General features: G+C 43.9%; 1 protein-coding gene across 1 annotated transcript in view; it reads right to left on the bottom strand.

The window, feature by feature from the left end:
• Nucleotides 1-25,578, bottom strand: part of vti1a (vesicle transport through interaction with t-SNAREs 1A) — a 273,743-nt gene that overhangs the window by 234,506 nt on the left and 13,659 nt on the right. Inside the window, exon 3 of the mRNA XM_080746948.1 lies at nucleotides 24,160-24,270. Within this exon, the coding sequence (XP_080603074.1) occupies nucleotides 24,160-24,270 (111 nt within the window). The remainder of the gene's footprint in view (nucleotides 1-24,159; nucleotides 24,271-25,578) is intronic.

Raw genomic sequence — 25,578 nt, forward strand, 5'->3', positions numbered from 1 at the left:
GTGTGTGTGTGTGTGTGTGTGTGTGTGCGCGTGCACGTGTGCGTAAAGGCTACTTGTGTGTTGGGTGGAGGGTCCCACAAGCCACTGCATCCCAGTGAAATCTCCTTTAGTCCAATTAGGCCCAGAATTATTGACTACTTTAACTATTGAAAAATAGCAGATATACAAGCTCACAGCGCGGCACCGAGTGCCGCGCTGTGAGCTTGTAGATCTGCTATTTTTGAAAAAATCCTGAAGATTTTTACGCAAATCTTTGAATATATATATATTTTTAAAGCGAACATTTTTAACTCAAATATTTACTTCTGGGGGGGTCCACCCTGATACAATATTTTGACATGGGGGGGTGGTCCATCCATGGCCAAATACATATCATTTCGGGGGTCCTTCACATGAAAAGGTTTGAGCACTGCCGACATAGAAAACATATCTTTTTTCAAAAAACCTTAGAAGGATTCAGAAGACACGTATTGAATCAGGTGAAAATATTCAAAGAATTGCACAGATTTTCAAGATTTTTCAAAATTGCAGCGCTGTACGTGAGCTTGTAAATCTGCTATTTTTTAATGCGTACCCGCTCTAAATGGGTTAGAGGAAGGTGTGTGTGTGTGTGTGTGTGTGTGTGCGTGCGTGCGTGCGTGCGTGCGTGCGTGCGTGTGTGCGTGCGTGCGTGCGTGCGTGTGTTGGAAGATGGTGCTACTGGAGGAGCCGGAGAGCCTCAGATATCAGCATGGGGGCCCTCTCATTAAGCTCACAGGTTGGCTGCTTTCCGTGGCTTCCCGTGTTAACGCAACGGCGCCATTGTTGCTTCCCCCCCCCCCCCCCCCCCCCCCTGCACTTACACTGGAACAAAACGGAAGGGAGTCTCAGCGAGCGAAGAAGCCATTGTTGGGAAAAAAACAAAACGGAAAACACACACACATAGACACACCACGCACACACACACACGCACACACACAAATGAAGCGGCGAATGATCAGCTGCTGCTAGGTAATAAATAAGCCCAGGGAACATTCTAAACAGGTGCGAGGTGAAGAGACTGTGCCTGACAACATGTAACCAACGCCACACTTTCAAAAAGGATAAAAGGATCTATGGTGATTGTTATTTATTATTTAGAACCTTTTTTCGATTCTTTTTTTGTAAAGTAAGGTTTGCAGGTTTGTGTCACTGGGAAAATATTAAAACCTGTTTGTTTGTTGGTATGAAACGGCCGTTAATTCCTGTGAACCGCTCCAATTTCAGTACTTCTATATAAAAAGGAGGAGAAGTAAAAAAAGAAAGGTACGTGCACGTCATATTGTTGCCGGCCGGGGTCTTTAAAAACATGTAGCGACCGATCGGCGCCGCGGCGTGAGTAAACAGACTTGGGATTCTTATCGGTTGTGTGTGTGTGTGCGTGTGCGTGCGTGTGTGTGAGAGAGAGAGGAGAGAGAGAGAGGGGCGGGCTGGGCTGTCCTCTGCCGATGGCCGTTAACACTGTTCCGATACGGAGAGAGGCCTTCATGCTCCTGCTGTGTGTGATATATGGGGCGGCGTATTTCCCTGTCAAAGTCATTTCTATTGTTAAGTAGAGGCGAGATCAGTCAATAAGCCTTAACGACTGTACTGTACCCCGCAACGCAAGAGGGCGAGAGAGAAGAGGTGTGTGTGTGTGTGTGTGTGTGTGTGTGTGTGTGTGTGTGTGTGTTGGGGGGGGGGGGGGGTAGAGGGAAACGACGATCACAACTGAACTCCAAACAAAAGAGCAAATTCGAGGAGGGCTTTGATTGACAGAAGCGCCATATTCTTTCTGAAGGCCGGGGGATCGTCTCTCAATGGTTATTTCTTTAAGGCATGAGGGCCCGATTAAACCCAATATTAAAATATGGAGCCGCTTCTAATGAAAAATCAAAGGCCTCAATTCCCCCCTTCCTCCCTCTCTCTCTCCCCTCCTCCTCCTCCTCCACCACCACCCTCCACCCTTCCATCTCTCCTCCTCTCTCACTCTAGCCTCTTCCCCCCCCCCACCCCTTCAGTGTGAAGGAGAGCATCGGAGAGGAGAGGAAGAAAGAGGAAAGGATAGACAGAGAGGGGAAGAGAGGAAAAGAGATAGAGAGATAGAGGGAGAAGAGAAGAGAAGAGAAGGAGAGGTATAGAAAGACGCCGGTGGAGCAAACACAGAGACAGTGGTGGTTTGGAGGAGTAAATCAATAGAGCAGAGCCGACGGGGAGGCAAGGCAGCCTGGGCGAGAGAGAGGAAGAGAGAGAGAGAGAGAGAGAGAGAGAGAGAGAGAGAGAGAGAGAGAGAGAGAGGAGAGAGAGAGACAGAGAGAGAGAGAGAGAGAGAGAGAGAGACAGAGAGAGAGAGAGAGGTGAACCAGCGCAGGGGCCCGGGCTGCGATCACAACGCTGGCTCTCTTCTGGCGTGCAGTGGGGAATAACCCTCAAAGACCGGGAACAAAAAAAAAAAAAAACGGAAATCTTAACGCGCCCGAAGTCGCGTTAAGATTTCAACCACTTCTTTAACCATTATTTCATGCTTTACTTTTGAAAAATAGCAGATATACAAGCTCTGCGAGCTTGTATATCTGCTATTTTTGAAAAAATCGTGAAAATGTGGGCAAAGTCTTTGAATATCTTTGACCCAATCTTTTTGACCCGACTTCTAAATACTTCCTCTGAATCAGTGGTTCGCAAACTTTTTCATGTCAAGGACCCCCAAAATTACAGGTATTTTGCCGCGGACCCCCTCATCTCAAAATATGTTGTTCCAGGGACCACCCAGAAGCAAATATCTGAGTTACAAATGTTCGCTTATAAATAGATATATTCAAAGACAAGATTAAAAAAAAAACAGCAGATCTACAAGCTCGCAGCTTTAGATGGGGGTCCGTGGACGAATACATATCATTGTGTGGGGTCCTTGACATGAAAAGGTTCAAGCACCACTGACATAGAAACCCTAGAAGGATTTGAAATACATGTAGCGACTTGTACACATTTTCATGATTTTTCAAAAATAGCAGATCTACAAGCTCGTAGCGAGGCACTCGGTGCCGCGCTGTGAGCTTGTATATCTGCTATTTTTTCAACAGTTAAAGCGTTAAAATAATTCCAGGCCTAAATGGAATAAAGTGGGCCTCCCCAGGTCAGCGCAGAGAAAAAGGTGAGATTAGAGGGAAGTGGAGGAGGGATTTTCAGAGTTAAGGAGGAGGGATGGATGGATGGTGGGTGTTTGGGAGAGAGTGGCGGCCGGGGAGGAAGGGAGGAAGAGAGTTTGGCGTGGGGTAGGGTAGGGTAGGGGTGGGTGGGTGGGGGAGCAGTGTGGGATACCTGGAGAACCAGGGACCAATCGGCCCATTAGCCTGTGGCTACCTACATATGGTTCACTGACCCCTCCGTTGAGAAGAACACCGCCCCCCCCTGCACGCACGTTACACGCACGCACGCATGCACACACACACACACACACACACAAGTCACACACACGCACGCACACATGCACGCACACACACACACACACACAGTCACACACACACACACACGCACGCACGCACACACACATACACATTTCCTCTTCTATCAGTCTTTCCATTCCTCTCCTTTTTTGTGTGTTAAAGAAGAGAAACACTTTCACTTTTAACCCTTTCTCTTGCTTTGGGAAAAATGTTCACTCCTGACCTCGATTTATGATTCATCGCCGTTTGATGATATCTATTCTTGGTGCGTTGTCTAAAAATGAAGAAAAACGTGTGTGCGCAACTGTGCGCGTATATAAAGAGTATATATATCCGTCGTTGTCGGGTGGAAACCTTGTATCTCCAAGTTTCAAACGTGTACGTTCTTTCGCAAAGTAAAGCCCTGCTTCATCATACAAGGTCGTCGCACAAAAGTAGTGAAAAAAGACGATCTACAAGCACACAACGTGTGTGCTTGTAGATCTCTGTGTTTTCACTAGTTTAAAATCATTTTAAAATGATAAATGCAAAACAAACGGTTTTGGACACACAAGGTTTTCACCCGATAACGACAATATATCAATACATATTTATATAAAGTAAAAACATCCTAGACACAAAAGAGAGAGGGAGAAAGAGGAGATGTAGGCTAGTGGGAACTTGTGTACGTGTGCATGCGCGTGCGTGCACGTCCATCCGTCCATCCGTCTATGGAAATGCCAGAAAAGGCCATCTTCCTCCTCACTCCCTTTCGCCCTTTTCTAGTAACGTGACCATTGTTTGTCGCTCAATGGCTCCCTCATTAGCATGAGAATACACGCAGCACGCATAGGGGCTTAGCCAGATCATTACCGCTATATATTTATGTATACTTTCTTATTTCACTCGCGGGGACACATTCAGATGCTGATGAGGGCCACGGTACAGGGGGGCCCCCCCTTTTTTTTCCAGAGCCCCCTTCCAAGATGTAGCCCCCCCCACCCCCCCCGCCCCCCCGCATGAATCTGCCCAAACGCGCTCACTAGCTTGCTGGGAGTCGTTAGGGTTTGTGCTGGAATTCGCATCAAACTATGTCAGGGGTCTTCGATGTTTTAAGGCCAAGGACCCCTTAGCTGAGAGACAGGGACCCCCCACTACATGTTGTATAAAACCGTGTTGCAGATTTTCATAGATTTCATACGTAGATTCATTAGACTTGTTTGACAGCACTGTCATCAGTCGATGTTGGATTCGTGTTAATGTGTTTTTTTCTGACATTTAATCACTTCAATTGTTGATGATTTGTAAACTCGGTACTTGGTCTGCTCTTTTTTTTACCTCCACACACCCAACCTGTTTCCTCAGAATAGGGTTGCAAGGGTTCAAGTTGTTAATCTAAAATAACTAGACCAGGTCAACCTGGTTGTGCCAGACCCCCTGTCTGTCATCATCATTTATGACATCATGCCTTTTGTAGGCATGTCATCATCATGTCATCATCATATATAACCCTTTATATAGAAAACCCGGACAGACCGACATTTGCTTATGTAGGCCTACCCATTTCATGGGTCTGGCAATTATCCTATCACTCAAAGATTTGGCGGCCCCCCTAGGGGTCCCGGACCCCCATGTTGAAGACCCCTGAACCATGTGAAACAGTCAATGGACAGGTTATAAAAGGGCAACTCATTCAGACCTGTGGCCTTTACGTGAGGGCCCGAGTTATACTTGGTTGCGTGCGGGTGTCGCACACAAAAAATAGCCAATCTACAAGCTGTAGTTAGGCTTGTAGCTCTGCCATTTCCGGTGTGCGACACCTGTGTAACAACCTAGTACAAATCAGAGCGGGCAGAATAGGACAAACTATTGTGGACGCTCTCCCAAGACTGAGGGAGTAGCAGTGTTGATTTCGTCGACTAAAACTATGACGAAAAATGTTTGTCGACTGTGTTTTTTTCACTGACGAAAACTAAATAAAAACTAAATTAAAAACTAAGCTGTGATGACTAAAACTAAGACTAAATATATATTGACAATTTCGTCAACAAATTAAGAACTAGACTAAAATGTTGGGGAGGGACTAGTGCTGAAGATAGTCATTTTCTGTTTGGTTGCTCTCAGGTGATGCGTGCTGAAAATAGCAGATCTACAAGATCTACACTGCGACGCGTTGTGAGCCTGTAGATCGGCTATTTTCAGCACACAAGCAAGTGTAAAATCAGTCATTACAATGGCATCTAGGCCAGCCAAAATACATTTTAGTCGACTAAATCAACTGTAGATTTAGTCGCCATAAAATCTTATGATATTTAGTCGACTAAAATGAGACTAAAACTAAAACTTTTCAGGTGACTAAATTGTGACTAAAACTAAATGAGATTTTTATTCAAAAGACTATGACTAAAACTAAATCCAAATTTGATGTAAAAAACAACACCAGGGAGCAGTGGAATTCAGTAGAACACAATTGGATTTCAAAAAAAACATGAATACCTGGGAGGGAGAGTCATAGGATTTTGTCGACCAGTCTTTACAGGTTGGTGAGGTTGTGAACCCATGTGCATAGGAAAAAAAAAAGCATAAAAAACGTCAACTAACAAAAAGTCTTGGTCGACTAAGTCCAAATGAACCAATTAATCAATTAATGGACTCTGAGGGGGACAGCCCCTCGTTATCTTTTCAAGATAGAAGTTCCTTCATCACAGCCCGCTGTGCACTGATCAAAACCAAAGGGAGAACATAACATCTATAATCATTAACAGAATTCTTAAACAGAACGATTTGGCGATTTGATGTCCTGTAGTAATTTATATTTACTCATTTCAAAATGGACCTACTGTATGTTTAGTCACAAGGATTTTCAAATACTAAACATTCACATAATGTAAATCTATTGAGATTCATTTTCAGTGCCGTTAGTAGGGATGGGATGATATGAACATTTCATATCACGATTATTGTGACAAAAGAAATCGTGATTTATGATATTATCACAATAATCCAAATCCATTATCCTGTGGCGGAACATTTGCCAAAAAAGCTCACAACGTGTTGCGTTGTAGATCGGCTATTTTTTGGCAAAGACATTTGATAGAGAGTGGAAAAAAACACTTTATCAAGTACCTTTTACCAATTAAAGAGGGTTTAAGCGGTACCAAGATATGCAGCTCGGCAAATAAAAGGTGAATTGATCCCAGTGCATGAAGGAGGACAATATCACGATACATTAAATCTCCACAATACGATTATCGTGAGTGCTTTTTATCACGATAAACGATAATATCGCTTATCGTCCCATCCCTAGCCGTTAGACAGAGGCATCTAAACGGCAGATTATATAAAAGGAGTAAAAAAACCTACAAAGGCAACGCAAGACCACAGAAAACTTTGACAACACGCAGAACAAACGAGTGCGGCGTGGCAGCGGGCGGAAGAGAAACAAAAGCAAAAGTGTTTAGTCTCACTGCGGGACGCTATAATGGCGGCCCAACCTCTGGGATAAAACTAACCAAGTCCTTAATTCATCCTCAACGCAGTGCAATTCTGATCAAGGCCCGCAGTCAGATTCCACCGCAGGCTTCAAAAAACGCCGGAGAAAAAGGCAACAAAAAAAAATCATTTGGTCACCGAGACCAAAAGTGCCGCTCGCCTTTCTTTCCGGCTCGCTCCCTCATTAGAAGCACTTAGGGATGAGAGGAAGAGATGCAGTTTGATGGGGTGGTGGTGGTGGTGGTGGTGGTGGCGCTGGTGGTGGTGGTGCTGGGTGACTTTGTTGCCATCTCAAGGATTTCATCCCTGGGTAAACACATTGCCTTTAAGCCATTTAGGGCCGGGTACGCATTATTATTAGGCATAATTTGTCATGCTTTAACTATTAAAAAATAGCAGATATACACAGCACGAGCTTGTAAGATCTACCAATTTTAAAAACTGTGAACATTTTAAATTTGACCAGATTTTGACCCGATTCAATAAGTGTCTTTTGAATCCTTCTAAGGTTTTTGAAAAACCCTATGTTTCTATGTCAGTGGTTCTCAAACTTTTTCATGTGAAGGACCCCCAAAATGATATTTATTTGGCCACGGACCCCCATCTCAAAATATTGGTAAAATGTCCTTGATTCGAACTCCCTTTGGTCCGACCACCTAAACCTAACCTTAACTCTAACCTCAGTAAAACTAACGCTGGTGAGTAGCTAACCTGCCGACGGTGTTCGGACCAACGGGAGTTCGAAACATGGGCAGTCCCCAAAATATTTAGTTCCAGGCACCACCCAGAAGCAAAGATAAAAAAATACATATATTCAAAGATTTTGCACACAATTTTCACGACTTCTTCAAAAATAGCAGATCTACAAGCTCGCAGCGCGGCACTCGGTGCCGCGCTGTGAGCTTGTAGATCTGCTATTTTTCCAATACTTAAAGCACTGAATAATTCTAGGCCTAAATGGATTAACAGGGGAGGAGAAGACCAACGGCGAGCGTCGGAGAGAAAGTGAGAGACACACACAAAGTGTCAGGAGGAGTTTGCTTCTCTCTCCCGCCATCGCTCTCTCTCTCTCTCTCTCTCTCTCTCTCTCTCTCTCTCTTCTCTCTCTCTCTCTCTCTCTCTCTCTCTCCCCGCTTTCTAAGGCTCATTTGTTTCCCTCCCTCAGAAAGAAACAAGAGGTAAAAAACACGGGCTTACTACCAAGATGATTCATAATATATTTCATAAATACTTCATGAATCCCCGACACCCCCCCCTCCCCTCCCTCCTCCCCTTACACACACACACACACACACACATACTTAAGCCAGTCTGGCAAAAAGAAAAAGCGAAAAAAAAAAAGAAAAAAAGAAATACACAGTGTCACCTATTCTAGTACCCGCTTGTCAGCACATCACTGGGGACTGGGTGTCACATGTCACTTCTGGTTTACACCGGCGTGCGGGACAGCCTCGGTGCTCGTCAGGAGGAAGAGAAAGGGGAAAAAAAGAAAGAAAAAAAAAAAACGGGGGTAGGACAGAGAGAAGAACAGAAAGTGAAGGGGGGGGGGGGGGGGGGTGTGGAGGAGAAGAGGGGAGGAGAGAGAAGGGGAGGGAGGCGGGGGGGGGAGTTATCATATCATCGGGCCCATGTCTTTATATTTCCTCCCCTTATTATCTTTTGGCCCCCGCTCACTCCAGTCACTCAATCACACGGGCCCCGAGGACAGAAGAGGGGACCTGGGAGGGCCTTCACTTCATGGCAGAGCACAGCCAGACAAGCGTCTGAAAGCCATACTGATCGCTGTCACAGTGTTGGGGTGTGTGCGCATGTGTGTGTGCGACTGTGCGTGTGTGTGGAAGTGCAGTGACTTTGGTTGGTGGTGGTGATGGTGGTGTAGTGTGTGTGTGTGTGCGTGTGTGTGTGTGTGTGTGTGTGTGTAGGGAGGGTTAGATAAGCGAGAGAGGAAATGATGGCGCGCGAGGATAAGGGCCAGAATTTGCACACTGGCAAACAGAAGTTGCGCTCCGGGCATTCTGTGTGCATCAGCCCCACACAGACAGGTGTTAACGTACCGAAGTGGAGGAGGCGGAAAGGGCGGGGTTGCTGTTTACGAATAACGGCTTCCGTGTTTTCAGAGCGTGACGTGAAGGCCGATCAGTGCCAGAACGCTCGTCGCCGATATGACCGTGTAAATCACGAGGGCTGACAACGAGGCAAGTGACCTGAGAAATGACTTCCGTTTCATCCAGGTAAATGCTCATCTTGGCAATGCACCTCCCCAAGTTATGACTGCAAAATAAATACGAATGACCAGTAAGACTCCCTAATCTGGAGATAAGCGACCGTCAGGCATACACAAACTTTAGAAGGCAATGGTAGCCAATCAGGAGGGAATATGGGAAATGGGAAAGATCCATGTTGATGACATGACTTTAGAGATACTGTACTGTGTACCGCTTTGTGTGATTTTAGGGCAAAACCTGTAGGAGCAAAAATGTGTTTCGCAAGAATCAGCCTCATGGTGGCGCTAGTAGAGGGCCATGTGAGAAATGGAGATGGAGGTTGTGGTTTGGCAGCCAAGTAGTGTGGCATGGATCGGGGCAACGGTGGCGGAGATATGAGTAGACTGACAGAGAGACTGACAGATTGACTGACAGCTGGTGGAGGTTTTGATAGTAACTGCGACCTGACGGTCACAATAGTCCTCTGATTTATTTAGAAGAGATATGCACTCAGACCACTTTCAAATCCGATAAATGGGGGTGCCCGCTGGCCTACCGGTCCAGGCACATACCACAGAGGTTCAGTGTCGCTGGTTCAAGTCCCTATCCCGACCAACTTTGCTGCGTGTCACTCCCCATCTCTCTCCCCATTCCTGTCGGTCTACTGTCCTATCAATAAAGGCATAAAAGCCCCAAAATATGAATTAAAAAAAATCCGATACATATACGGTACAAGGAAGTTAAAATATAAGGAAGGGAAACCACGTGACCGCCGGGACCGGCCATGACGCTCCCATGGGTGCCAGAATGATGGAGCCGGCTAGATCAGCTCATGAACAAACCTGGAAGAAACACTACTTATGAACGACTGAGACCTTTGTCATATAATTCAGGAATATAAAAGAAAATATATCAAAGGTATTTTTACAATCACTTGCTTTTCGATGTGCACAGTGCATAATGAAATAATAATAATAACAGTAAATAATAATCGCTTCCGTCTCCGAAGTATCGCGAGATTTGGTTCACAGACAGGAAACGGTGGATAGTCTCGCGATACTGGCACCCATGGTGAGCTTCATGGCTGGACATGGCGTATCCCCGTTGTCACGTGATGTCCCTACCTCCTATTTACCTTGATACGGTACAGGAAACAGAGGAAACAGTCAAAAAGGAAAAAGACACCTCTCCATGGTGGTGGTTCAGTAATGTGGTGTCTGGCTCTGTTTTATTTTTGAGGATTTATCTGAACAATCCATGCTCCTGCCAGGAACGTGGATCAAGTTGATTGCAATGCCTTGGAATACAGCTCCTACCATTGTCATTCAATTCAAACTAACTACTCAGTGTCTGTCTGACTGTCTGAGTTACAGTACGTTGCTGATCAGTGTATTGTCTATCGTCACGCTGGACGAAGTGACGTGACGTGCCAAACAACAGAGACAAACTCCTCAATCGGAGTTAGGTTTTGACTTGAACAATTATGTAAGTGAAAGATACAATTTCCGTAGCTCTGGGCCTAGGGACAACTGGATTGATTTCACACCGGGAAATGTACCCCGTGTAAGTACAGTGCACAACCACCAGAATCCATCACTATTTTGGTGCTTGACTTGAACATATTCCACATAATCATGCTGTTGTATGTCGTTGTTGTCAGGTGGAAACCTCATATCTCCAAGTTTCAAATTTGTATGTTCTTTCACAAAGTAAAGCCCTCCTTCATCGTACAAGGCCATTGCACAAAAGTAGTGAAAACAGCAGATCTACAAGCACACACCGCCTCGCACCGCGAGGCGTTGTGTGCTTGTAGATCGGCTGTTTTCCCTAGTTTAAATCGTTTTTGATAAATACAAAACAAACGGTTCTGGACATATACAAGGTTTCCACCCGACAACGACGATGTGTGACCTTGTGAATGATGAGCCTCGCCACTAATCAGGAAGGAGACCCATGTCCTTCTCGTAGGCGCAGTCCTTCACTCAAGCCTTGGTCATCACTGCGATCACACACCACCATCCATGGCAAGGAATGGCTTCACCACGCACACAAAGAATGGCTTCACCACGCACACAAAGAATGGCTTCACCACGCACACAACACGCTCAATCGGTAATGACTCCTGCCTTCATGTCCATTCAAAAGGACAACGTCAAGCCATAAACGCCCCCCAAATCCATAAAGAGCCCAGGGAAAAGTTGCTGCACACAACAGCTTTCGAATGAAAGGCAGAATTCATAAGCAGCGGAAAAAGATTGATTTGTTTACATCTTAAATCTGCACTTGGAGAAAAAAAAAAAGAATCCCCATCAATCCAAGGGGTCTTTATAATCGGCCGTGGGTGATTAGACTTTGGCGGGCCATTGATGGTTTGTTAAGCGACATGCCATAAAACGGAAGTAATCTGCATTTACTCCTCAATGGTCTGCCAGCACAACAGTATTTAGCGAGAACAAGAGGAGTTGAGCCAATCTAAGGCGATTTAAAGTGTCTAACATCCAACTAATGTTGGTCTGTCATGCTGTCTGCCATGTAGGAGTCACCGCAATTGAGGATGTGGGGTCAAACCATTAGCAACCCCAAAGATGGATTACAATGACACACATCTAGAACCCCTACATGTAGCAATACGCAGAAGAGGCACTGGAGTATTACTACATCCCCCCAACCCATCCAATTCAAACATAAATCTGGAAATAATGATCGGCATTTGCCTCTTAAAATAAGGTATTTAAGGATGATGAGTCCATAAAGAATAAACTTTCTGCCAAGCCACTTTGCAGACGTTTATGGACTACTGAGGCTGTTAGCTCAGCCTACTGTATCAAGAGGAGTTTGCCACTAACTAATTGCTACTGCTGGATTGTCTTCATTGACCATGACTTGTCCATGAACACCACTACTTGCTGTTGAATGTGAAATAGATTGATTTTAAGAGGAGAATTTATAATAATTAACTTTATTTGTATGAAGTAAAAACAAATATGATAATAATTATGAAGTGCTTTACAATATAAGACAGGGGTATTCAACAGGGGGTCCGAGAGCCCTGGGGGGTCCTCAGAGTTACTACAGGGGGGCCGCCAAATCTTTGTGTGATAGGATCATGTTTTTGGAGCTGTGTGGAACACAAGCTCACTATACGTGGCCGTGTGTGTGGGTCTGTCTGTCTGTCTGTCTCCGTGTCTGTCTGTAGCCTGCAGTAACCTTTTCTGACCACACGTGTTAAGGGAGGGGCACTGTTACACACACACACACACACACACACACACACACACACACACACACACACACACACACACACACACACACACACACACACACACACACACACACACACACACACACACACACACACACACACACACACACAGCTCCAGAACAGAGGTTCGATTTTTACATTAACCATTGCATCCCTATTCTGAGTCGAACATTAGCCAAAAATAGCAGATCTACAAGCTTACAACGCCTCGTGCTACGAGGCGTTGTAAGCTTGTAGATCGGCTATTATTGGCAAAGAGGTTTGTAGAGGGAAAAGTGGTTAAATGTCGGAAAATACACATTACTCCAATATGATGACAGTGCTGTCAAACAAGTCTAAGCTGTCGAAGAAATCTATGAACATTTTTAATCTGCAACACAATCTTTTACAATATGTATAGTAGTGGGGGTCCCTGCTTCATCTCTCTCTTAGCTAAGGGGTCCTTGGCCTGAAAACGTTGAAGACCCCTGATATAAGATATAATTACAGCAGACCAGGGCGTCTGTAACATACTGTATATACACGCGATGCTTCTCCAAATGTATAAGAAGACATCATCCTGCTTCCTTTTGTGTATCAGTTCTCCATCACACATTACTTTAGATAAAACCTATAACACACGGCGAACTCTGACCCCAACTAGAGCATTCACAATGGGGGGGAAAAAAATTAAAAAAAATACTACAACAAGTATTTATGTTCTAGGTAGGCTCTCAAGAAGCCAGGAAAAAAATGTTAATTCATTGATGGTGATGAACCGAATGTGGATGACCCTCAGATTCAGAGTCAAACCAATAGCTCCTGGGTTTGGAACCGGAAGAAAGGATTGTGTTGCTTATGGCTAACTTCACATTGACAGGATTCTTTATGCGTACCAAACCATGCAGCCAGGGCTACGCGCAGCAGAGTCAAGTGTCATGCCTCAACTCCAATCCAAGTCAATTCATCCCGTTAAAACACTAAACCAAAAAAAAAAAAAAAAAGAAGAAAAAGATAGAAATCTTAAGTTGCTGCAGATCACCTCGTCTGAACTGAGCCGTTTAGATAGATGGGTTTCTCAATTTACAATTACAATACAGGCATTTAGCAGACGCTCTTATTATGCAGTGTGACTTACAAAGTGCAAGAACTCAACGGATTTAATCGAAACGTTAAGTCATCTACATTTCCACATTTGAATTATTATTCCTTCTCCTTTGCGAGAGCTGAGGACCGACGTGCTCATGGGATACATATGGCACTCAATATTTGCCCTAACAAAAAAACTAAAACATTCATTATTCCTTGAAGGTCGTTGATGACCACTTATGAGACAGTGAAATTGAGTCAAACGAGTGGGGGGGAAAAAACAACAACTATGGGGTCGGTGCCGAAAGGTTTCACATTCCATTCACCTCAGCATATCTGGTGAATAAACTGTTCAATATTTCAAGGCTGGTCGACTCTGTAAACGCTTTGGAAATCCATTAATTATCTCTCTGGGTAGACATTGGGGAGGCTTTCAGTCCAATGGTTTTATGAAAGTAAAAAGCAGGCCAGAGATGCTACTTGACCGTGACTGCAATCCCTAACAATGCTCTAATAGACTTATTTGAATAGAGGACGAAATACTTGAGGTTACGGAGGCAGCCGTTCCTATGACGGTTGGCCTAGTAATTTAGTATCAAGAGGACAAATATGGATAATGATATGCATTTCAAGAACGCTCGGGATTCAATGAGATCATCACGGTCCCTGAAGGAAATAGTCAACAACCGTTTGTCAAAACGATCTACAAAAGCTGTCCTTTTCATTCAAAACGAGGAAATGAATGTGTCCAAATTCAAATGAGACGCGCTGGGCAGCGACCGCCACACCGTCAACAGGACTGCCTTGACCACCACTGGCACCAATTTGCACTTACTGAGAGAGAAATGTGAGCTATTCTCACCAGCAATGAAAGTCGTTTCAGCTTGATATTGAATAAACAGCAATTAGGCGTTTAACAGAGTCAAGGATCCTTAATGAATAAACATCTAACATTTGAACTCGGAAGCTGTGTGTTGGTGAAAGACACCCGAGGCCTTAAACATGCAGAAACCAATGCACCACTTAACAAGCTGAATTAGAAATAACCTGAATGATTGGGTTGGAGAGGGCATAGGAACTGGTAACTACCACAGGCACGTTTGCAATGCCACTTTGAGAAGAAATGCCGCCTTCATATTCACAACCTTTTATTCCCTTTCCTTTTTATTTGTGTTTAGCATCACACTCAGAGGTATTAAACAGCAGTGGAGAAGCTGAAGAAATAAGGCAATATCAGGGTATACAATTCCATGGGAGCCGTTTTCACAACACCAGGTCTTTGTAAACTAATTGTCCGTGATCTCAATCCCAGAGCACACAGGCTGAGGTCAGGTGCAGCAATAGGTAGAGAGACTTATCATAGAAAATTCACCCATACAACTGAAAGAAAGCACTCTAATTGGTAAATGGGCACCATATTGCCTTTGTCATACATTGTACACCAAGTATGCCACCACTAGGCCTGGATTCCTGGAGCAATGTCGCCATCTGCTGCAGAAAAGAGGAACATCTTCTAATGGAGATTATAGAAGCAGGAACATGTCAATTGAATTCAAAACCTTTTCTTAGACTAATAATTGAATTCTGAACATAGAAATATTAGTAAATATAATATAAGTAAATGAGGCACAGTAGTGTTGTTTAACTTGTATTTCAGGTGGATTGATTTCTGCTGTTGCAACTGCAGTAAGACAAATTAAAAAATGTAGAGATACAGTTCAGATGTGTATCCAAAAGGTAAGCCTAGGAAGTTCCTTGTGATGTATCAGAGAGTCCTACAGAGTACGTTGAACATCAACTTCTCATTTTGACACCGCAAGGGAACTCGCCTGAACTAATTGTAACATTGTAAACGGTATAGCTATGCCAGCTTTCAAATGCATCCAAAGTAAAGGTGGTTGCACACTGCACTGCGTGTTTTCGTTGCGTTTTGGAAATCCGAAAGCCGTAGGACAGGGAGAGAGAGAGGAAAGAGAGAGAGAGCAAGGGACTCAGTGCGACAGCTGCGAAAATCGGAAAAAATCAACCCTGGTCCGAAAATAAATACGAAACGTGCAAACGTGAATGACATAACGTGAGGTTGATTTTTTTATTCACGCGCTCCGAAATTCACCCCGATTTTCGGCCCGAAAAACGCAGCAGTGTGCAAAGACCTTGAGTCTTGGCTTTGATGTTCCATACAATCATGTGGATGGACTTAATACTGAGAGGTGTCATAAACATTAAGAAGACCGTTAACCACATGAACCCTGGTGTCCCGACTCTGGACAGGTCATAATAGCAGCGGTGGAAAAAAGTATTCAAAGGACTTAAAGTAGCAAAAACAAAATGTCATGGTATTCTTTACTTTAAACGTTTTCATTATGCGATACCAATAAATAGGATGTTTAAGTATATTAGTACATTAGTCCCATTGATCCAAGCCGGAGCACAATCCACTGAATGAGTGAGCGATCATTCAAATAAACATGCTATGAAAACGCACACGGCCCACTTAACAGGGCAGCATTTCAGGTGCTGTGTTCAGTGGTCAGATGGGTGGGCCATGAACGCTTTCAGGATCCAGAAAAAAAAGGTTGGGAACCACTGCTCTAAGCAGCAAGGTTCTGAGCATCAACCTAGGGATGGAACCATATGAACTTTTCATATCACGATTATTGTGACCAAAGATATCACGATTTACGATATTATCGCGTTAATCAAAACATCCCCAACATCCATTATCCTGGGGCGGAACATCCATTATCCTGGGGCCGAACATTTGCCAAAAAATAGCAGATCTACAAGCTCACAACGTGTCGCGAAGACATTTGATAGAGAGTGAAAAAAGACTGTATCAAGTATGTATATTATAAGTACCTTTTACCAATTAGAAGGATTAAGTGGTACCGGATATGCAGCTCTGCAAATATAAGGTGAATTGATCCCAGTGCATGACGGAGGACGATATCACGAATGATACATTAAATCTCCGAGATACGATTATCGTGAGTGTTTTTTATCATGATAAACGATAATATCGCTTATCGTCCCAACCCTGAGAGTATCAAATGAACTCTCCATTAATTTTGAACAATCTCAGAGATAAAGTGATACTCGGCATATTGGCGTGCGTGAGACAGCGCAGACTGGTAGTGACGTGTGTGCACCCCCGTTTTGCGGGGCCGGGGGCCACACCAAAACGTGTCCCTTTGAAGATGGAAGGTCTGTTTATCCAATAGATTTCATTAAATTAAGCCTCCATTAGGCCTCTCTGCTGCCTGATCAAAGTCATCGCTAAAAGGCATGCCATTCTGCTTCCCGCAACTTAAACACAACGCCTCCATCGAACCGGGGTTATCTCTATGAGTCCCCCCAAACACGCACGCACGCACGCACACGCACACGCACACGCACACACACACACACACACACACACACACACACACACACACACACACACACACACACACACACAGAGTTTAGGATTTTCAGTTGAAGCTTGCGACCCCTTTGGCTGATGTAATGTCCCGCTCTGGAGGTCCTGTATCTTTAAGATCAAAATGTCCAAATGAAGCTGTCAGCCAGTAGCCATATGGCATATCATACAGTATGTGTGAGTAGAGTAAGAGAGAGAGAATACATATGCACACACATACACACACTTTTGGGAAGTCCGTATAACTTATCTCTGATCGTGGTTTATTTGTTATTTTTGACACATTGCCATGGACAAAAATGGCAGGGTTAAAAATGTTTACACAGGCCCCCTTATGGAAAGGGGGGGGGGGGGGGGGGGGGACAAAAACGGGGTCTCAATCTGGCACACTGGTGGCAGGAAGACTTCAAACCGTGGGTGAGCAAGAGGATGAGAGAGCAGGTTGGGCAGGGGGATCGGGGATGGGGTGGTGGGGGCACCCCCCAGGAGGCTGGTAGGGGGTGGAGTGGGGGAACTGGGGTGGTGGGGTGGGTTGACAGGGCCTTGATATCCTGGGAAAGCACAACAAAGACCGGGGCTTTTTACATGAAAAAGAGAGGAGATGGCCTTTTTTACCCCTCCTCTCCCCTCCTAGTATAGGCCTTCAGAGCCCAATGCTGTGCGCTCCCCGGGCCCGGAGGAAGTTACACGGGCTGGGCTTCGGCTAAAGCATTTGGCACATCTGAAGGGGCGAGACTGAAGTCGGAGCTTTGGGAACACTTGCATCACATTTACCAGAGGATAATTCGGGGTGATCGTGATGGTTAGTGATGCTACCTTTGACCCAAGCACAAACACTGAAATGTGGAAATGATTCTATCAAAAGAATAAAGCAAGCTTTTTGCGGTTTTCTTCTTCATTTGTCCACGATGTTTGCTGAAAATGTTGCTCTGGACAACTCTAAACGATTTTCTATTTTGAACAGCCTGTAACCCCAAGGATTTCTATAGAATCATCAAGTACTATAAAGAACAGCTTTGTACATTCATCTGTAGTGTTGTTCATAAGCTTTAGAGCAGGAATCTTCAGTGTATTTTCAGGCCAAGGACCCCTTAGCTGAGAGAGAGAGATGAAGCAGGGACCCCCACTACATATTGTATAAAATTGTGTTGCAGATTAAACCTCTTCATACATTTCACAGATAGCATCATCCACTTGTTTGACACACAACTATCATCAGTGTTGTTGTATCTTTTCTATTCGTATGTTGGATTCATGTTAAAGGAGTAGTTCACCCCCAACATGACTTTTTTTCTATTGATTACTCATGCCATGGAGAGTAGAGTTCAATAATATTTTTGGGTTTTTGTCACATTCCTAAGACAAAAATTTGATTTGAGTAAATTTACCCCCATTGATTCCGGATGGGGACCCATTTCGAAACGGGTCCCCATCCGGAACGAATGGGGGTAAATTTATTGCTATCAAATTTTTGTCTTAGGAATGTGACAAAAAACTAAAAAAAAGTCATTTTGGGGGTGAACTACTCATTTAATGTGTATTTTCAGCCATTTAAACCACTTAAACCCTTCAATATTTAATCAACTTGACCTTTGGCTCCATACTTGGCTCTGCTCTTTTTCCCTCTAGACCAACTCTCACAGCGCGAGGCGTTGTGAGTGTGTAGTTCTGCTACTTTAGTCGAATGTTCCCCATCACACAAATATGTGGCGCCCCGTGCAGTAACTCTGAGGATACCCTAGGGGTCCCGGACCCCCTGTTGAAGACCCCTGCTTTAGAGGATTCAAGAACAATCAGTGATGGAAACCAACGTGAGTGATGATGACAAGCACCTCTCATTGGCTGGTGAGGTGGTACAGCACGCCAACAATGCTTTACCCGGTGGAACAGTTATATAGTTGACCAGAACCAATGAAAATACATTATTGAAAAATAATATGATTAGGAAAAACATATACAGCCTCTACTGTAGGGGTTTTCAAAGTGGGTGACGGGGCACCCTGTGGGGTGCCGTGACGGCAGTCCAGGGGTGCCGCGAGATAATTTGATAATATTTGGAATTTATTTGGACACTAGAAAAAATATTTAGTATCATTTTAAACTTGGAGCTCAAAGTTATTTCAGTCAGTTCTAACCCAATCTGGGAACCCATCGTCAAAGAAGAAAGGGCGACACCTATCGGTCTGTCTCGTTCTCTGAGGCTGTCTCGAGAGATTAGTTCTAACCAAAAAGGCTGTTATCTCAACGTTTTCCTCGCAACATAATCACTATCGGGCAGAAACCTCGTATCTCCAAGTTTCAAATGTGTACGTCTTTTGGTAAACCAAAGCCCTACTTCATCATACAAGACTGTGGCACAAAACTAGTGAAAACAGCCGATCTACAAGCACACTTGTAGATCTGCTGTTTTAACTAGTTTAGTACATTTTATAGATGATAAATACAAAACGAACGGTTTTGGACATACAAGGTTTCCACCCGACAACGACGATATTATGCTATAAATATAAGGTGCTGGGAGTGAAAATTATAATGTACCCAGCAAGCACGGTCAGGACCTGGACCAATCAGTGACGTCTCGATTGGGGCCAGATCAAGCCAAACTATGACTAGTCAGATCTGGCCTAGAATATCACCTGATTTCAACTAAAATAAATCCTGCCCATGAAAATGGATGTCCTGGATTAATCAGAGAGGGTCCGATTGAGGCCAGATAAATATCATAACTAGTCAGATATGTCCCAGAATATAACCTTACATGCTCATATTTCAACTAACATTACAAACGATAACAATAATCCTATAGTCCATATGACGTCCTGGTAATGATGTCAAGATCATCCTTATATGGGCTGTGATCTGGCCTAGTTCTGAACGTCATCGGAGTCACCGGAGGACGTTATCATAACGTCATCATGACGCCATTTGGCTTGCAGGGTAGGGGTGCCTCAGATTAAAAAATATATATTTACGGGGTGCCCTGAGACAAAAAACTTTGGGAACCCCTGCTCTACTGCATGCATGTTGTCATGACAAGGTGCGCTCACACTTCGCTTCAATCCCTCAAATAACACAAGCCGTAAAGAAATGCAAGCGATGCAAATTAGCGACAATTTCCGGCACAGCAGGTGTTAATTGCTTGATAATTAAACCACGGCAAGGATGGGGGGGGGCAGCGAAAGAGATTAAACGTGGGCCCAATTAAATGCCCATGGTGAGGAAAGCGAGCCCTCTCTCGGTGCATAGATCCACGTGTGATCTGAGTTCACACAACTCCGCAGTGTACCGGGGCAGATCACTGGCCACCGATTGTTGCCGCCAGAAGAGGATTTTCAATGGCTGTTTACCTGTTTGTGCCACATTTTTTGGGTGAATGCAGGGTTTGGGTTCATCCCCCCATCCTAAAAGAGTCCCTGATCTTTTTCTCTCAACTGGATAGGATAAAATAAAAACATTATTCGCACCACCCATACGGTTATGATGAACCACTTTAAATGCATGTCATTATAGTCAGAAACCTCTTATATCCATATTCTATATGGATAATATAAGAGTTTTCTGCCTACAGTGACATGCATTAAAACACATTTATTTGTTTATTTTCCTTCTGTAAAGTAATGCCCTACTTTATCATAAAAGTGTTGCACAATTTTAAATCCTTTTTAAAATAACTATAAAAAAATTACTTTTTGGCGACGATTTCCAAATATGTCTTACGCAATCCATCGTGAGTTTTGTAGATCTGCTATTTTGGAAGCACACAGTGGTTAGGTGGTTATTCAGGTATTCGTGGAGCAAACTGGTGCTATTCCTGCCAGGTTGGAGGAGGATGGCAGTGATGGAGCACTTTGCAACATGAAGGTTTTTTGCAGATGTGTGCGCTGTACTTCAGTGGTCTTCAACAGGGGGTCTGGGACCCCTGGGGGGTCCTAAGAGTTACTACAGGGGGGCCGACAAAATCTTTGGGTGATAGGATAATTATTTTAAATGATTTTAAATGAACAACTTGAACCCTCGCATCCCTATTCTGAGGAGAACTTTAGCCAAAAATACGAATATCTTTGCCAAAAATAGCAGATCTACAAGCTCTCAACGCCTCGCGCTGCGAGGTGTTGGGAGCTTGTAGATCGGCTATTTTTGGCAAAGAGGTTTGGTGTAGAGGGGAAAAAGAGCAGACTAAGTACAGAGTGAAAGGTCAAGTTTATTAAGTATTGACGGTTCACGTGGTTAGATGTCTGAAAACACAAATTGACATGAATCCAAAATACACTGATGATCGTGCTGTCAAACAATGAAACTATATGGAATTTATGAAGATGTTGTGGGGGTCCCTGCTTCATCTCTCTCTCAACTAGGGGGTCCTTGGACTGAAAACATTGAAGACCCCTGCTGTACTTGATCTTAGCCATGCAAAAGAAGTTACTAATCCAAACAGACACAATAAAAATCCAAAGACAGATACAAAAGACTAAATATGTATTTCTGCTTAGTTATTCGAATTTAGCTTGGCTTTAAAGGGGCAATACTACTAAGGGGATCTATCCAACAGAAAATATAAAATGTATGTATAACGATATTTTCATTTTAACACTTATGTTGCAATGATTTTTTCTCTTCAATGTCTCGCGTTGCCATGGTTACCATAGACTTCCATGTAATTGTGCAAGTGTGTAAAAAGTGCACGCCCATGCCTAGATGATGCACCACGTGTGTAGATGCTGTTCACAGCTTTCAAACAAAAAAATCAGCTTGGAAATCCGTTCAGGCATTCATGATTTATCAGCCATTATGTTTTCTTCAGATGTAAACAAACATGGCTGCCATGTTTGAAAGAATGGGTTGGTATGGGGGTTAAACATGCAATTTCGCGATCGCGATCATGCCTAATACATTTCTGGAGGTCCAAAAAAAAAAATTGAAAAAAAAAAATTTTGAATTTTTTTTTTTTTTTTTTTTTTCAAAAACGGCCCAAACTCGGGAAACTCGGGGTTGGCACATCACTAGTACCAATACAAACTCGGGAAACTCGGGGTTGGCACCATATGTGTTAAGACAAGGATGTGTATAAAAAATAAATACGTTTGCAAACGATAAGGTCAAATTGGAAGAAAAGAAAACCCCTGAACAAATCAAAAAGTAGTTTTTTCTTTTGGAAAACGTGTTTCTCAGGAAGTGTGAGCAAATATCGATTATTCATTTTCAAAAAACCTTGAGCGAATTCGGCGAGGCAACAATTTGGACTACAAAGCGTGTGACTATAAAGCCCATAAGACTGGGCTTCCTCATTAAGGTTTGATAGAGGTTGCAAGATCAACTCCAGACATGGTGATTTATGAATTACTAAACAAGGTCAGATCCTGTACAGTCAACACATAAACACACGAAGGCCTACTCTCCACGGGCACCGCTCACAAACTTCAAAAAACGGACTCTGAATTAACCGAAGCAGACGTAGCAGTGACCTTCAGTTTAGGTCTGACAGTGTGCGTGCGTTCTTGCGTGCGTGCGTGTGTGCTTGCATGTGTGTGCTTGCATGTGTGCGTGTGAGATAGTGGGGGCAGGCCGTGTTCAGAGTGAGCTTGTGAAAGTAAGCCTGCCAGACTGGAAGACAATTTGTGTAAACTGGGGCACGTGTTGGAGACTGTGAAGAGCCGTACTGTGAGTATGTATTGTACAGGAGGAACGCAACTGAAGGCCAAACAACAATAACCTGACAGCCAGCAGGACAGAGTTATATTACAGTACATGCTGAGAAAATGAAGCTTTGTACAAGCTAACGCAGTCAATTAGTCCCTCACTACACGACTGTTGGAAATCCCAACAAGACAGTAATGTTGACAGTTGACAGTAATGTTAATCTATTTATTCAATTAAAGAGTCGATGACATTGTCTATGTGAATAAATAAGGCTGTGATAAACAAATGATCGCCATCCATGTGCATGATGTACACATATTTAACATTTCGTTCATTTTTTCTCCATAACTTTATGTTAAATTTTTCATATTGTTCAGATTAGTTAGTAGTGCCTCCTCCAGTATATCGTACCCATGATGCATTGCGTGACATCATGTTGAGTGAAGCAGGTTAAATTAAATTCAGGTACATTGTTCAAATGGTTAGGCATTAGGTTTTTGGTTTATAGGATTAGGTTAAAGGTTTATAGGATTATGGTTAAGTTTAGGTGTGGATTTGAGTTCAGGATATTATAAGGACCTGAGAGGGTGTTTAGCCAATGAGATGGCTTACCTTGACCTCAAAGTGACACCCTAATTAGGAGCTAGTAGAGAATAGGTACAGGTTCAGGAACCACAATCCATTTACTAGTATACAGTATGATAGAGTTTGTTATACTGTACTAGTGTACCTGCGTAATGGGTCTGAGCGGTGTTTTCTGGAGAACCACTCATACAATTGACTTCACATTGGACATGTCACTTCCTTGCGTCATCAGCAGTACACCTCTGTTTACATTCACACTCTATCCTCCACCCACCAACCCCTGTCCCTTACTTCATAATGCAACAGTTTGTCCCCCCCGGATCCCAGCCCCAGTGCATCGACTTTATTTGTGTGTGTGGGCTTCACGCTCATTTTAGTTGTTTGCGGGTGACGGGCATTTTGCATTGACTTTACATGCAATTGTGCCGCATGATGAGTGCGCTGTCTGCGCACACAGGTTCTGGAGAACCGTTGACCAGACCGACTTCAGACTGGGCAGAGCTCACCGGTGCACACAGGAGTGTGAAGGCGATAGGTTGGACGGTTCTCCAGCTACTCCAAGGACTGACACACTCACTCACTCACTCACTGACAGAGATTTGTGGAATTCATAGTCGGATTGACCACCCTAGTGTAAATGGTGCTATAGGGCAGCGTTTCTCAAAGGGGCCTTTTCCACCAAAAGAACCTTGGTTCAAGAACCAGATTGAACCAGAGGAGCCAAGGATTTTGTGGTTCCCGTTCTGAACCAACTTTTAAGGTTCGGAACAAACGCGGTTCTCGGTGGAAAATCTCACCTCTGGTTCATCCCATAGGCGGGAGAAAGAACCCGAACCGGTTCTTTGCCGGTGGAAAAGCACACAAAGTGGATTCCAGGGACTCTGTGGGTTCCTTTAGGGGGGTCTAAATGGACCCATACAAGTCTGTAACTCTGACATTGTACAAATGGAACCAAATGGACCCTAACGGTTCCATTTGTACACTGTCAGAGTTAAGGGGAAACACTGCTATAGGGCATCACTGTGAGAATGTGTATGTCTCTTTACAGACGTGTGTAAATGCGTGAGTACTTACAAAGTCCTTCTCCAGCTTCTCCAGCTCCTGCTTGTAGCTCTTCAGTCGGGTGCTGTACATGGCTCTGCTCTGGATGGGGATCTCACGCACCTCCAGGTCCATCTGCTCCACCTGCAGCACCACCAATCACTGCATTAAACCACTTTGGCCCTGTTTTGTATGTTGTCGCGCGGCAGCAGCACTAAAACGTAACGAAAATGAACATCTCGTCTACATTGCAGAGCGTCACTGTAGAGTGCAAAAGCTCATGGCGTGTTGCGGTACGTCGTGAGCTTGTGGTGTATTTTCATTTTTACATTTTTAGCCTATAATGACAAGCCCAAAATATGGACGTAAGGTTGAAAGTTCTCTTTTTATGCGAGGGCTTCTGAAACTCAGATTAGATTCATTTTCACTTTTCCATAAGGTGACATGGTCATCAGAGCTTACAGCCTAATGGATTACTCTGCAGTAAGAAGACAAGAACCGATCTTCAAGGTAACAATGAACCACATTGTTAGCTTGAATATCAGCTATTGTCGGCAAGCAACATAAATTAAGCTTTATATTCGAGTGGACGATCACTTTGCAATAGTAGGCCTACCTGTGTATGTTGTAAGATCATTTATTCACAGCTGCTCAAAACTTCACACTTCCCTACTTTAGTAACCATGTTTATTCTAATAAGTCAGTCACTGTAATGATGGCAAATGTCGGCATCTATGGAAAAATAAAAGATGCTCAACACAGACTTGTTTGACAGTCGTGAAAATGTTCGACATTTAGAAATGAGGTACTTCAGTGACATTAACTTTAATGTATTCCGATATGTTTGTGTAAAGAAAAAATACAGTACACCAACCGCTAGATCCTAGTGCCACGTAACTTTGATAAAAAAAGTTGTCAGGCAAAACCGTGGATCTGTAAATAATACGCAATCAAAATTTGAGGACCCTTCACTGTAAAGACGCACGCAGGGGCCCAACGACGACGTCGTACAGCGTGAAGTCAAAGTACATCTGACGTATGGCTAGACAGGCCTCCAACGGCATGTCTGGTAGGAAACTAATAACCGTGACAATAATAAGACAACTGCGACAACAATTTGTCTGTCAGTTGACTTTGGTTCATTTTTTTTTAAACGAGACGTGCTCACCGGCACCTCAGGATAATGGCACGAAATGTGTCACGGGATGTCACTTATAAAGAGGGAATTACTGGAAATGTAATCACGCCAGTAGCGAAGTAGAAGCCTCCCCTCTGCCATATGAAGTGTGCGTGTGTGTGTGTGTGTGTGTGTGTGTGTGTGTGTGTGTGTGTGTGTGTGTGTGTGTGTGTGCGAGTGTGTGTACAGGTGCCGTTCGCCTGGCGCCGCCTGAAAACAATCGTCCCCTCCCCCACCCCACCTTGTGTAAATTCATTATTTAGGAAATGGGAAGA

Source organism: Nannobrachium achirus (genome assembly GCF_963921795.1).
Source record: "Nannobrachium achirus genome assembly, chromosome: 18".
Classification (NCBI taxonomy): domain Eukaryota; kingdom Metazoa; phylum Chordata; class Actinopteri; order Myctophiformes; family Myctophidae; genus Nannobrachium; species Nannobrachium achirus.